The sequence below is a fragment of the Andrographis paniculata genome, unplaced genomic scaffold (genome assembly GCF_009805555.1).
Source record: "Andrographis paniculata isolate CXL003 unplaced genomic scaffold, ASM980555v1 Contig78END, whole genome shotgun sequence".
In the NCBI taxonomy this organism is placed as follows: Eukaryota; Viridiplantae; Streptophyta; class Magnoliopsida; order Lamiales; family Acanthaceae; genus Andrographis; species Andrographis paniculata.
In genome coordinates this window covers 1,750,976-1,762,840 of record NW_026137615.1, presented here as the reverse complement: position 1 = coordinate 1,762,840, position 11,865 = coordinate 1,750,976, and the positions used below count along the sequence as shown (strand labels likewise).

General features: G+C 31.5%; 1 protein-coding gene across 2 annotated transcripts; it reads right to left on the bottom strand.

Moving 5' to 3' along the window:
- Positions 1-4,764: 4,764 nt before the first annotated feature.
- LOC127239926 (uncharacterized) lies at positions 4,765-11,626 on the bottom strand. Of its 2 annotated transcripts, none has more exons than XM_051258310.1 (12): positions 11,376-11,626; positions 11,188-11,305; positions 11,021-11,096; positions 9,590-9,686; positions 9,014-9,116; positions 8,106-8,239; positions 7,269-7,446; positions 6,831-6,988; positions 6,242-6,451; positions 5,798-6,145; positions 5,557-5,683; positions 4,765-5,161 (listed from the first exon to the last, which is right to left on the bottom strand). In XM_051258310.1, exons 1-12 carry the CDS (start codon positions 11,514-11,516, stop codon positions 5,010-5,012), a joined length of 1,842 nt encoding a protein of 613 aa, XP_051114267.1. In that variant the 5' UTR covers positions 11,517-11,626; the 3' UTR covers positions 4,765-5,009. The 2 variants fall into 2 exon arrangements, with proteins under 2 accessions (XP_051114267.1, XP_051114268.1); XM_051258311.1 differs by having other exon boundaries at positions 11,188-11,278; positions 11,376-11,624.
- Between the last annotated feature and the right edge of the window lie 239 nt (positions 11,627-11,865).

Sequence of the window (11,865 nt, the reverse complement as noted above, 5' to 3'; positions counted from 1 at the left end):
TTCCTCTGTCTCTACATTCAAAATGGGGATATGTAGACTTGCCCATTCGGTTTCGAACCGTCGGTTCGAACCGCCGGTTCGACGGTTTATGAACCGAAGGTTACGGTTCGAACCGAAACCGGACACAAACCAAACCCGAACCGTCGGGATTTTTTCAAACCCGCAAACCGCCGGTTGGTTTCTTTTTATTATTATTATATAATTATATATATATTTGAATTATTTTATTATCTATTACAATATTTTTATAATTTAATTATTTACTATATTTATTATTTTAATTATTTTTATATTGTAAAAATTAAATTAATTATTTATATATATGATTTTTATATAATAAATAAATAATAAATATATCTAAATAAAATTAAAATAAACTTAATTATTTTTAAATAAAATTCAAATTTTTAGAAAAATAGAAAATAAAAAAGGAAAATATTAAAAATGAGTATATATAAACCGACAGTTCAAACCGTAATCGACAATTTATAAACCGTAATCGAAAGCGTCGAACCGTAATCGAAATCGTCATTCGGAACATTCGATTTCAATTTGATATTTTGACAAACTGTAACCGGCGGTTTGAATCGTTTGGGCAAGTCTAGGGATATGTGGAAAACATATGTAATTAATGAAATTTAGAGGGCTTCTTGTAAATTATCACACACAATGGTCCTCGTAACAAAAAAAAAAAACGTCAATATACCGATGTGTACTGTTGTCCGATTTGAGCTGAGTCCGCACGGATTTATTTTTACTTTTGACATAAGACACATTCGCAAGCCCCCACTTCACCATCGAAGCGGCTCTGATACCACTCGTGGACTGGTCAGCTCAACACTAGTATGATATTGTCCGCTTTGAGCTAAGCCCGCACGGATGTGTTTTTAGACTTTCTCCAAAATGTCTCGTACTAGTGGAGTTGATTTAGGACTTATAAAGTGTGAAATTTTCTTTACAACTTTCAATGTGGGACTTGAGTTTGCACCCCAACAGTGCGTTCATCTCAGTCAGTGGCTCAATTAGCTCGGTTGCGACGGCGGAGAAAGCTTTATCTTTTATATCCAGTTAAATCTTGGAGGAGATTAAGAGTAGTGAGTTCGTAAAGAATTGAAGTCGGGGCTGGTATGCAATTTGGATTCTTTTTCTGTTAGTGTCAGTGTTAGTGTTTGTTGATGAATGTACCGGTGTGAATTTATAAAAGTGAATGAGTGAAAACAATCTGAAGAAAAAAATCTTTTTTTTTTCCGCAAATTTCTCACATTCGCTATCTATGCTCCCCAATTCCGTCTCGTATTTTTCCTGGCCGGTAGCCTCCGAATTCTCAATTCAACTAACTAAGCGGTAATATTTTTTAACATTATTTATGTTTGATTAAGATTTTTTGCTATTGAGAATTGTATTTTTATAAACTTTGTTTGATATTTTTGGATTTTTTCAGATGTTACTGGGGCTAATCCAAATACACTTACATATCTCATGTGTTTTACCTTTAAATTATATAGTGTGAAATCAAACCCTTTTAGATTCAAGTGATGAGACATTCTTCGTTTAAGGGTTGGGTTTCAGGTTTGATCTTGGGTGGGTGCGTGTATGCATGTGTTGGGTGAAATTTCCGTTGGGGATGTGAGTGTGTGCCAGAGTGTGAGACAATTATTTTCTCCATTTTTGTTGCAAGGATGCTTTAATTTAAGAATTCGGATTTTAGCTTTTATTATATATTGGTATTGTTGGGCATTGTTAGCAAATTTTTTTCAATCCTATTATATATATATATATACTTCCTCCGTCCGACTCTAAGGGTCACATTTATATTTTACATCATTGTATTTAACATTAAAAATATTTTTATATTTATATAATTTTTTGTACAAATGTCTTTCTATTGGTATCATAAGACACTAATAGATGTATTTTTATAAAAAAATTTAATTTGTACTACGTTTTGATATAATAATTAATATTCAAAGATCAAGACGCAAAAAATAAATGAAAATCTTAGAGCCGGATGAAGAAAGTATATATATATATGTGTGTGTGTGTATGTGATGGTGATTGTTGAGACAACTTTGAAATTTAGGTTCTTGGTATTGTTTGATCTTGATACACATAATGTAATATCATCATTGTTGATGATTTTGATCAAGTTGAGATGATTGTCGTGAAGATAGACATTATATGGTATAGTACTTATGTCATCCATAACGTCAAACATGAATTCCAATCTATCGCATATCAATCCAATTCAAAATCATCTCAATTACTTTGGGTTGAACTCATATTGCCCTTTCAATTTGATGAACCTATTGACATTTTTTATTTCTACAAGAACTTTATGTAATGGAGCTAAGTACCGAAGGAGGATTCCCTTGGAATCAAGTTAGTCGTGCCAATGTATGTGATCTATTGTTCCGTTGTTCAGAAGTTGCACCTTCAGTCTTGGATTATAATTATTTTCGCTTCCGTGGTGCTTTGAAAGGAAGACGTTATTACAAAAAAAAAAAAATATGTCTCATCGGATTAGGAATGATTATCCAAATTAGTTTTCTTCAACTTTATTGGAGAAAAAAAAAAAAAGAAAATCATTGAATTACCTCCACATGAGGTGGAACATATACTTACTTTTAGGTATAAATGTTTAAGCCCAAGTTATGGTTAAAATGTAAAGATATGTAAAGTACTTTGATGTTTGAATGTTTAATAGATCCGTTTATCATTTTTTTTTTATGACATGAAAATCCGCAGCCGCTACTCGAGAGTGCGCATTGGGTAAACCCCGACCGAACCTAAGATACCCTCTTCGAGTTATACTATGTTGTTTATGTTAAAATGACGCAATCCACAACTTACAAATCATATATTTAGTCAAAACTCATTATTTTTTATACTAATATTTAGTTTGGGGGCTAGATAGCTGCTCCACTCCCATCTAATTATGTCTCTGACTGTATACAATATAATAGGTTTTAGTTTTGGGTTTTGATTTTAAATAGTAAAATTTTGAATTGAAATAGTTGTTTGACGTGATATAAATATGTGTTGATGTGATGTTTTGAATGTAAAATTAGATTTTAGTGTAGTAAAATAAATAAAAATTGGGTGTTTGATTTGATGTTTTTGGAGAAAAAAAAATTGGAACAGTAGGTGTAAAACCTGACAAATAAACACACCCATTAATTTTTTCCGGTTTGAAAATGTATATTTTTTTTGTTTTGTGTGTGAAGTCTATTTAATAATAATAATAGGTAAAATAGTATGAAGATAATTTTGTTATATATAAAAAAATAAAAAAATAAATAAATAAATGAGTATTTTTAAGATGATTACTTTATAATTAGATAATTTAAAATAAAAATATATAGGAAGTACAATTTAATTTAATTTAATTGATTAAATTGTAATAATGTTAAAATATTATATTATATTTACATTATATATTGTATATATTATTATTATTATTTTTACAGATATATATATACATATTAAGTTTGTTTGTTGTAGGTTACAAATTTAAAAATATTACTTTTCAATGGGTACTATTTTCAATTAAAAAAAAAATACATTATACAAAAAATAATATTTTATATGTTTAGAATATAGCCATTGTGTTTTTATATTAATCATGACAGATAAGAAATATAGGGTGCGTTTCTCTGTGGATTTTAGATTAAATAGTAAAAAATTGAATTTGAATAGTTGTTTGATGCTATATTTGATAAGATGTTTTGAATTGTAATAAAAGATAATAATTGTTTAATGAAATATTTTTGGAGAAAAAAAAATATAACTTGGGTTAAAATCCACAAAAAAGAACACAACCATAGAGATTCTTATAAGAATTAGATAATTTGGACAATTTTTTTATCTCCTAATTTATGAATAATAATAATAAGACAAATTTGTCATTAACTCATCGTGATTTCGAAACTCAACTTAAATTTTGTATTTAAAAAATTTAATAAGCATTCCAAGCCCGCTATGCAAATTGATAGAAAATCATTTTCTAACGTTTTTTTTTTTAAATATAAGAAAACCGTGATGCAATTTTTTTATATAATAAAAATTATAATTATTTTTTATATAATAAAAATTATAGTTACGTTTTTTTATTTAGTTGTTGCACAAATAGGTGTCATTATTATATATTGTCATGTGTCAATTGATGACTAAATGTTGTAAAACCCCTAAAATGGTATATATATATATATATCTTCACATAGAAATAGTATAATTAGTACAAACTTAAAAATAAATTAGTAAAAATAATTATCATGTAATAAAAGTAATTATAATTTCAAATGAAATTAAAAATAATTTTTTCTATAAAAAAAATGACCGGCAGACACAATAAATGAGACATGAGAAATATTATTTTGCAAAATTTAAATTTAACCCCCACTCTTTTATAATCTTTCCGACACTGCATTTATCTTTTGCTTCATTATAAATATTTTTATATTTATATAATATTTTATACAAATATTAATTTTATATTACAAAATATTTTTATTTTTTTCTTTTCATTCGTTCTACCTATGGAAAAAAGACTAAGGGTGTGTTTGTTTGAAGGATTTTCTCCAAACTTTAGTATTTATTTCATTCTCCCTCCCAAAAATATTAAATCAAACACATATTTTTTATTTTTTATATTATACTAAAAATTAATTTTACATTCAAAACATCACATCAACACCCATTTAGATCAAAGTCTGTTCAAAATTTTTACTATTCATATCTCAATCCAAAATCCAAACAAACACGCCCTTAAAAGAAAAAGAAATAGTCACGATCATATCAATTAGTTAATCAGTGCCTAAAGTAAACTGTTGGTAAATCTAGCCAAAACAAAAGTTAACTGTAGGTAAATCTAGCCAACACAAACATGTCATATCAGATACAAACAACACAATTGGACAAAATTTACCCTCTTGACAAAGAAAAGTTTAGAACGATGAAAAGAAGTCTAAAAAGAAGTCGAAATAGTCACACGATCATCTCTGACTAGTTAATCAGTGCCTGAAGTGCCTCACATTGGTAAAAATAAGCGAGACCCCGTACCTATTACAGCAATCAATTGCGTCCGCATCCCTTATGCTCCCACCGGGCTCGACAATAGTGCTAATCCCACTTTTACAGGCCTCTTCGACCGCATCATTCCAGGCTGGCCAATACCAAAATCAATTCAGATTTAATATGCAATTCTCGTGTACCTATAGACTAACAGTAGTACTCCCTCCGTCCCATAACTATGTATTTGTTTGCTTTTTGCACGGAATTTTAAAAATATTAGTATTATATTAAGATATAGTAGGAATAAAATAGAAATTACTAAAATAACCTTATTAGTATTGTGTGATATAAAAGAAATGACATTTGTGAAATATATTGTATATTGTAAGAGTATTTGTAATGTTACTAGATAGTACACTTACTAAAAAAAGAAATAGATACTTTGTTATGGGACGGACTAAAATAGAAAAATGAATAGTTTGTTGTGGGACGAAGGGAGCATACATTATCATACAAAATGAATGTAAAGTTTAAAATGCAAATTACCGAAAGGGAAGAAGGCATCACTAGCCAATGTAGCTCCCTTGACTTCATCCCCGGCTTTCCTCATTGCTATCCTCAAACTTTCAAGGCGGTTTGGTTGTCCACTTCCCATACCTAGCATACGATTATCCTGTAGCACAATATATATATAGATTGCAGTTGAAAACAATTTATATTTGATAAAATTATTTTGAAATCAAACTCTACGAGATAACTGCAGAAGAATAAAGATGATGTTCTTCACCTTTGCTATAACAATAGCATTGCTTTTCACATGCTTCACGCAACGCCATGCAAATTGAGCATCGCAAAGCTCATTTTCATTTCGAGATTTCTCAGAAACAACATTGAATTTGATATTATCAGGTGTCAAATCATCTGCGTCCTGAACTAACCATCCCCCACCGACTTGTCTTAGAGAGAGCTTTTCGTTCTTGTTCTTGCTTGCCTCGAGGATTCTTAAAGTTTTGGACTTTCCTCGGAGTACTTCAAGACCCTTTGGAGTATACTTAGGGGCAACGACAATCTCATAGAACATACGAGTTTCACCATCCGTCGGACTTCTGAACTCTCTTAAATCTTTTGCGAGAGCCTGTCAAACACATGGAAACATGAGAGCTATTAATGCCTCTTTAGCTGCAACAACATCCACTAAAGAAAACAAATTAATTCTAAAAACCAATTGTACCTCATCAACCTCAACATTGAAAGCAACAATGCCACCAAAAGCACTAACAGGATCTGCTTTCACAGCAAGTCTATATGCATCAATAATATCATTGCGTGATGCCACTCCACAAGGATTTGTGTGCTTTACAACCACACAAGTTGGCATACTAAACTCACACACACAGTTCCATGCTGCATCCGCATCTAAATAATTGTTGTAAGACATCTCCTGCATGAATGAGAAACATCAACTATACAAGAAGCTAATAGATATGTAATATGAAAGAGTTGTTTTAACTGAATATATATATATATATATATGTGTGTGACAAGGATGCAAGCAAAAATCTACAAATCTAAAAACTACTTTTAGGACCACCATTCCACACATATTCCAGCATGTTCAGGGGAATGGTTGGAAAATACAATAAAATTATCACACTTCAACTTAAATGTATTTTGAATAGAGGATCAAACGGAAACAAGCCAACAACTGACAACGGATTAACTTACAATCTATAGCCAATCAGAAAATTGTACACGCAACCACATGCAAAGGATGGCAAAGCATAACTAACAATGATATCTCAACAAGAACAAAGCTTCACCTTTCCATGGTGTTGTATGGCAGTTGCAATGCCCCCAGCATTGACCTCAGCAAGAGACTTGTCAACATAAAATGCAGCCTTCTGATGGGGATTTTCACCATATCGAAGTGAACTTTTCAGTGATAATGGTACGGTAAATGTTGGAGGGAACTTGTTGTCTGCAAAGATAGTTATAATATAAGAATATATAAAGGGCAATTAAAGTGTTACACCCATTTCAGGTTTTTAAACTTCTTGATTAATATAGATCATGTTTAATTACTTGGGTTGTGTTAGACATGTTTGGGAAGTGTGTTGCAGTTTTGGGTTGGTTTGGAAATAGTGAAAGGTTGAAAAAAAAAAAAATGGGTTGGTTTGGAGTTTTCATGAATACTGCAAAAACAAGTTTGAAAATATAAATAGTTGGTTTCTGATGCCTTAAATTATACAGGGTTATACCTCCCTCAGTCTGTTTCCACAGCCATTCTGAAACTGCAGAATCATACAAAGCAACATGTTGAAAAGCTTTACAAGCCAGTCTCCTCCTGAATTGTTGGTCTTCCTGTCCTCCTTTGAGATATTCTATAAGTGCTGGATAATCATTGGAGTCGACTACAACCAAAACATCCTTATGATTCTGTCAAATGATAAACAATTGATGAGATATCAAATGATGGTTTTAACAAAGATCCTCCACCATATATAACTTAACTAAATTCCCAAGGTATTCAACATTTGTTCTTTTTCTTTTGGAAATATGTTCCACTAGGTAAGCTACACATTTCAACTTGCCCGTATATTTTAAGAAATTTTCCAGAGACATAATGCACATCAATAAATATTTTCAGCTGTCAAATGGAAAGCAATCAAGGTTTTGAAAACCTTTTTCTTTTGCAACTTCATCAATGAAATAAATTGTTTTATGCAAATGTTGAAGATTTAACATCAGCTGGAACATTAAACATGGAGTTACTCGAAAAGAGAAAGGTTTACAAAAAAAAAAAAAAAAAACCTGCATCTGACCAAATAAAATTAGCAAGGTGTGCTTACAAAGAAATTTCCAGTTATTAAAGTTTTTTTTATAGCTACGGAGACAATTATTACGGCACTATTTTTCGCACATTTCATATGAGGAACACTTCTTGTGTACATGGTGTTGCAGTGCCATACAAGGCCACAGATAGCGACAATAAGGTGTTCTCTATATTTGATTTGCCATTAGCTTATGCCCATGAAAAAATGAACAGTATAATTGGATTTTTAACCAGTAATTCGATATCAAACAGAGTCTCAAACCTTTGCAGCAGCTCTGATCATGGCTGGCCCGCCAATATCAATGTTTTCAATCCCGTCTTCGAAAGAAATTCCAGTAGACGAGGAAACCTTATCATAGAATGGATATAAATTCACAACTACTACATCAAATGTACCTGTGGAAAGATCAAAAGAGAGAACACATAATAAAATCATTATCAAAATGTTGAATTGTTTATAAGACATGTAACTGAGTTCAATGTTGTGGACAAAGTTAATCATTTTAATTCCAATATAACAATTAATAATTTCAATGATTAATGTTGTTTCCATTGAATTTGATTACATGCATGACTAACATGTATTGCTAGGTAACTCAGTAAGACAGATGCATTAGATTAATTTTATGTTATCACTTGGTGGGCAAAGTGAAATTAAACTTGGCTAGTAAACAAGAACATAGACTGCTGGACACATCTTTCACACTTAGATTACTTTAATTGTTATCCAGATATCATTGACTAGGTAAAATATGTCACAAGAGCGAGTACAAATTTAAGAAGAAATGTGAGCATCAAAAACAAAATATTAGCTACTGTCCAGAGTTCGATTAGCCTTGTTTGTCCAAGGGTACCCTCTTATATTTTAGTAGATAGTATTCTCTATTTCAGTTGATTTACTTTGTCTTACGTAATCAGTTGGAGTTTACTTTGTGCCTTATAGTTGTGATGTAATAATCACAAATTTTTCTTTATCCTTTTTTTTGGCTAGTTCAAACATACAATTTGGTAAGTGTGTAATCTCTTTAATCTCTTATATCAATTTGAAACCCATCAGTTAATAGAACTGCACGAACAACTCTATAAACTACATAAAAATTTCTTACATACAATTTACTGCAATCAATAATCACTCACAAAATGCTTAAGACAACAAATATATTAACTCACCAATCCCATGAGTATTAAGGGCTTCCATGTGATGCTCCAGGTCTCTTCTTGCAAGAATACCACCATGAATGTTAGGGTGCAAAGTTTTTACACGTCCATCAAGCTGTACAGGATGTAAAAGAGTTGTATGAAAAAGAACCTGATCGGATTTACCAACACATTTTGGACATTATTTTTATAATAATAACATAAAAAGTGCAAGAATGTTGCTGAAAGAGACCATGTAAAAAAGTAATTTTGATGTATATAGGGAGTATTCTAACAAGGGCGATCTCTTAACATTAGCAACATAAAGTATTGTTCTCAATGGCAAACATAGATCAACAAATATTTGTTTCGCCAAGCAATCGACGTAGTATTATTCATGCCGCAAAGAAGCCAATAAACTAAATGAATATAATAGATACATTTAACAACAGGTTTAAAATTGCTAGACAAAAAGACCGTAAGAGGGCCATACCATCCAATTTAATAAACTGGGAAAAGAATAATTACATTGTCATGGTCACACATGGATATTCCCAAAAGATATGAAACAACAAGGAAATAAATGTCAAAGTAGGAGAAAAAGTATACCATTTCAGGAAAATGGGTACGATCTTCAACTTTTGTGACAGGGACACCATAACCTTCCAAAGCAGATGCAGTTCCACCCGTAGAAACAATTGTAAATCTTAAGGATAAAAGATTGTGATATTAGACAACATCAAGACACTCAAATTTTTGTTAATGTGTAGTTGTGCTATGCTACAAATGCAGCCATGGCAACAAGACCTTACTCCTTAATAATTTCTTTATGAATTAAAAATTTATTGACAATTGTGAGTTCATACTCTGTCCAGAACTTCATACCAATACATGACACCATTTCAAATCATTAACTAAAGAGCATTCCATTACATAAATTGCAAAAATTTAACATGGGTAAACAATGAATTAACATCACAACGAGTCAACCTTTCACAAGAATTTTATCCTTTTCACGATTGTTATATTGAAGTACATAATTGAGGGACCACTTTAACACCCATGGGATCATAATCATGAACTAAGTCACTAACACATCATATCAGAATTAATATACTTCTTCCTGATTCTTTACATGGCTTGTGGAACATTATTAGCAAAATTACTTGGGAATAAATAATACTCCCTCCATCATCCAATTGTGTGCTCATTTGACCGGACACGGATTTTAAGAAAAATAAGGTAAAGATAGAAACTTTTACTTTTTATGGTAAAAAAAAAAAAGTAGAAAAAAATGGTACTCCCTCCGTCCCATATACCATGTCCACGTTGCCGTTTCTGTCCGTCCCACATACCATGTCACTGTCCTTTTTTGGAAAATGATTACACATTTTAATCTCATTTTAAATTTTTAAATTTTTTTTTTTTAATTTTAATTAAACTAATTAGTTATCTTAATCTTAATTTATAATTATTTATATTATAGGATAATTATTTTCACTAATATATTCTTAATTATCTACTAATTACACCCCTCCTAAAATACCGTGTCTACAGTGTAGCAGACACGGTATTTGGGACGGAGGGAGTATTTTTTTACTAAAAAAGGGAAACGTGGATAAATTTTAATGAACAAAAAAAAAGGAAAGTGAGATTAGATTTGGATGACAGAGGGAGTAATAACTTTAAAGCTCTCTATAAATTTCTTGTCTCTCAAAACTTTAACTACTTAATTTTATCGATGGAGTTTAGGGATTTCAAAAGAGGTTCAAACATTGTATAATAAGTTGACAACTATCTAAGGGGTGCAGTCCCGGTACACTTAACTCTTGCAGTCAAATAAAAGCAATGGAATTCAATTGAAAATAAATTGAAAAGAATTACAAGACAATTGAATTCTCATTTTATTCACCAATTCCCATTTGACTACTCAATGAAGTATCCATTTGACTACTCAAACAAATATTTCCAGCATCTTCTTGGATTTCGACAAATGTTCAAAGAATCCACAACGGATTTGAAGTCTGTAAGATAACTTACCCTAGTTCCTGGAGTCCATTTCCTAGCAAAGACAAATTATTCTTGTCTGATAGTGAAATCAATGCTTGCCTCTTCTCTGAAACAATTCAAGTATATTATCACACTAAACTATCAAATCTTCCACATACAATCCTCTCCAAGAAATGAAATAAATAAAATAAATGTACCAGAAACTAAGGGCTTCGATTCAAGCTTCGTAAACGTTTCTGTCATAGCTCTCACCCTAAGCCTAGTTAAATTGCTCGAAGTCGGTGCCAACTGAACACCTCGATTCAATAGAAACATCTACAACATTCAAATTCTAATTCTTTGCAATCTCAAACACTACAAAAAAAATAACAAAAACTTTGAATACCCGCTGGTTCAGTGAAAACCCATAAAAAGCAGATGAAGCGAGTCGGGAAAAGCAATTGTGCGCCTGGTTTGTATCGCTGGAAACTGAAGACGCGGCGGCGATGGTGGCGGACGCTGGAGAAGCAGCGGCAAAAACTTGCATTCTTCTTAAGGTTTTGCTCTGTTCTTTTTAGCACGCTGTTTTACCTTTCTTTCTATAGTTTTTCTTTTTCCCTCAAACCTAAACAGCGCGATGGCGGCCAGGGATGTCAATGGGACGGGTGGGTTTTGCAGGCCCGGACCCGCCCAGTTCGAAAATATTAGGACCAAGACCAGTTTCAATCTGGCTCCAGGATCCGTTCTGAACCCTTCGGGTTTGGGGCAATCCAACAAATCTGGTTTTTTTTTATTAAATATAAAATTAAATTAAATATTTTAAAAATAATTTAATACTAAAAAATTGCATCAAAGCACCAAAAGAAATTATAGTTCAAAAATAATACTTGATATGT

Bases quoted from the DNA above. Each gene is read 5' to 3' on its own strand.
- LOC127239926 (XM_051258310.1), bottom strand. From the start codon at position 11,516: ATGCAAGTTTTTGCCGCTGCTTCTCCAGCGTCCGCCACCATCGCCGCC. The intron at 8,240-9,013 runs GTGAGTTAATAT...ATCTTTCCACAG, and splicing joins CCTTAATACTCATGGGATTG to GTACATTTGATGTAGTAGTT. The intron at 6,452-6,830 runs GTGAAGCTTTGT...TCATTCATGCAG, and splicing joins CCATACAACACCATGGAAAG to GAGATGTCTTACAACAATTA.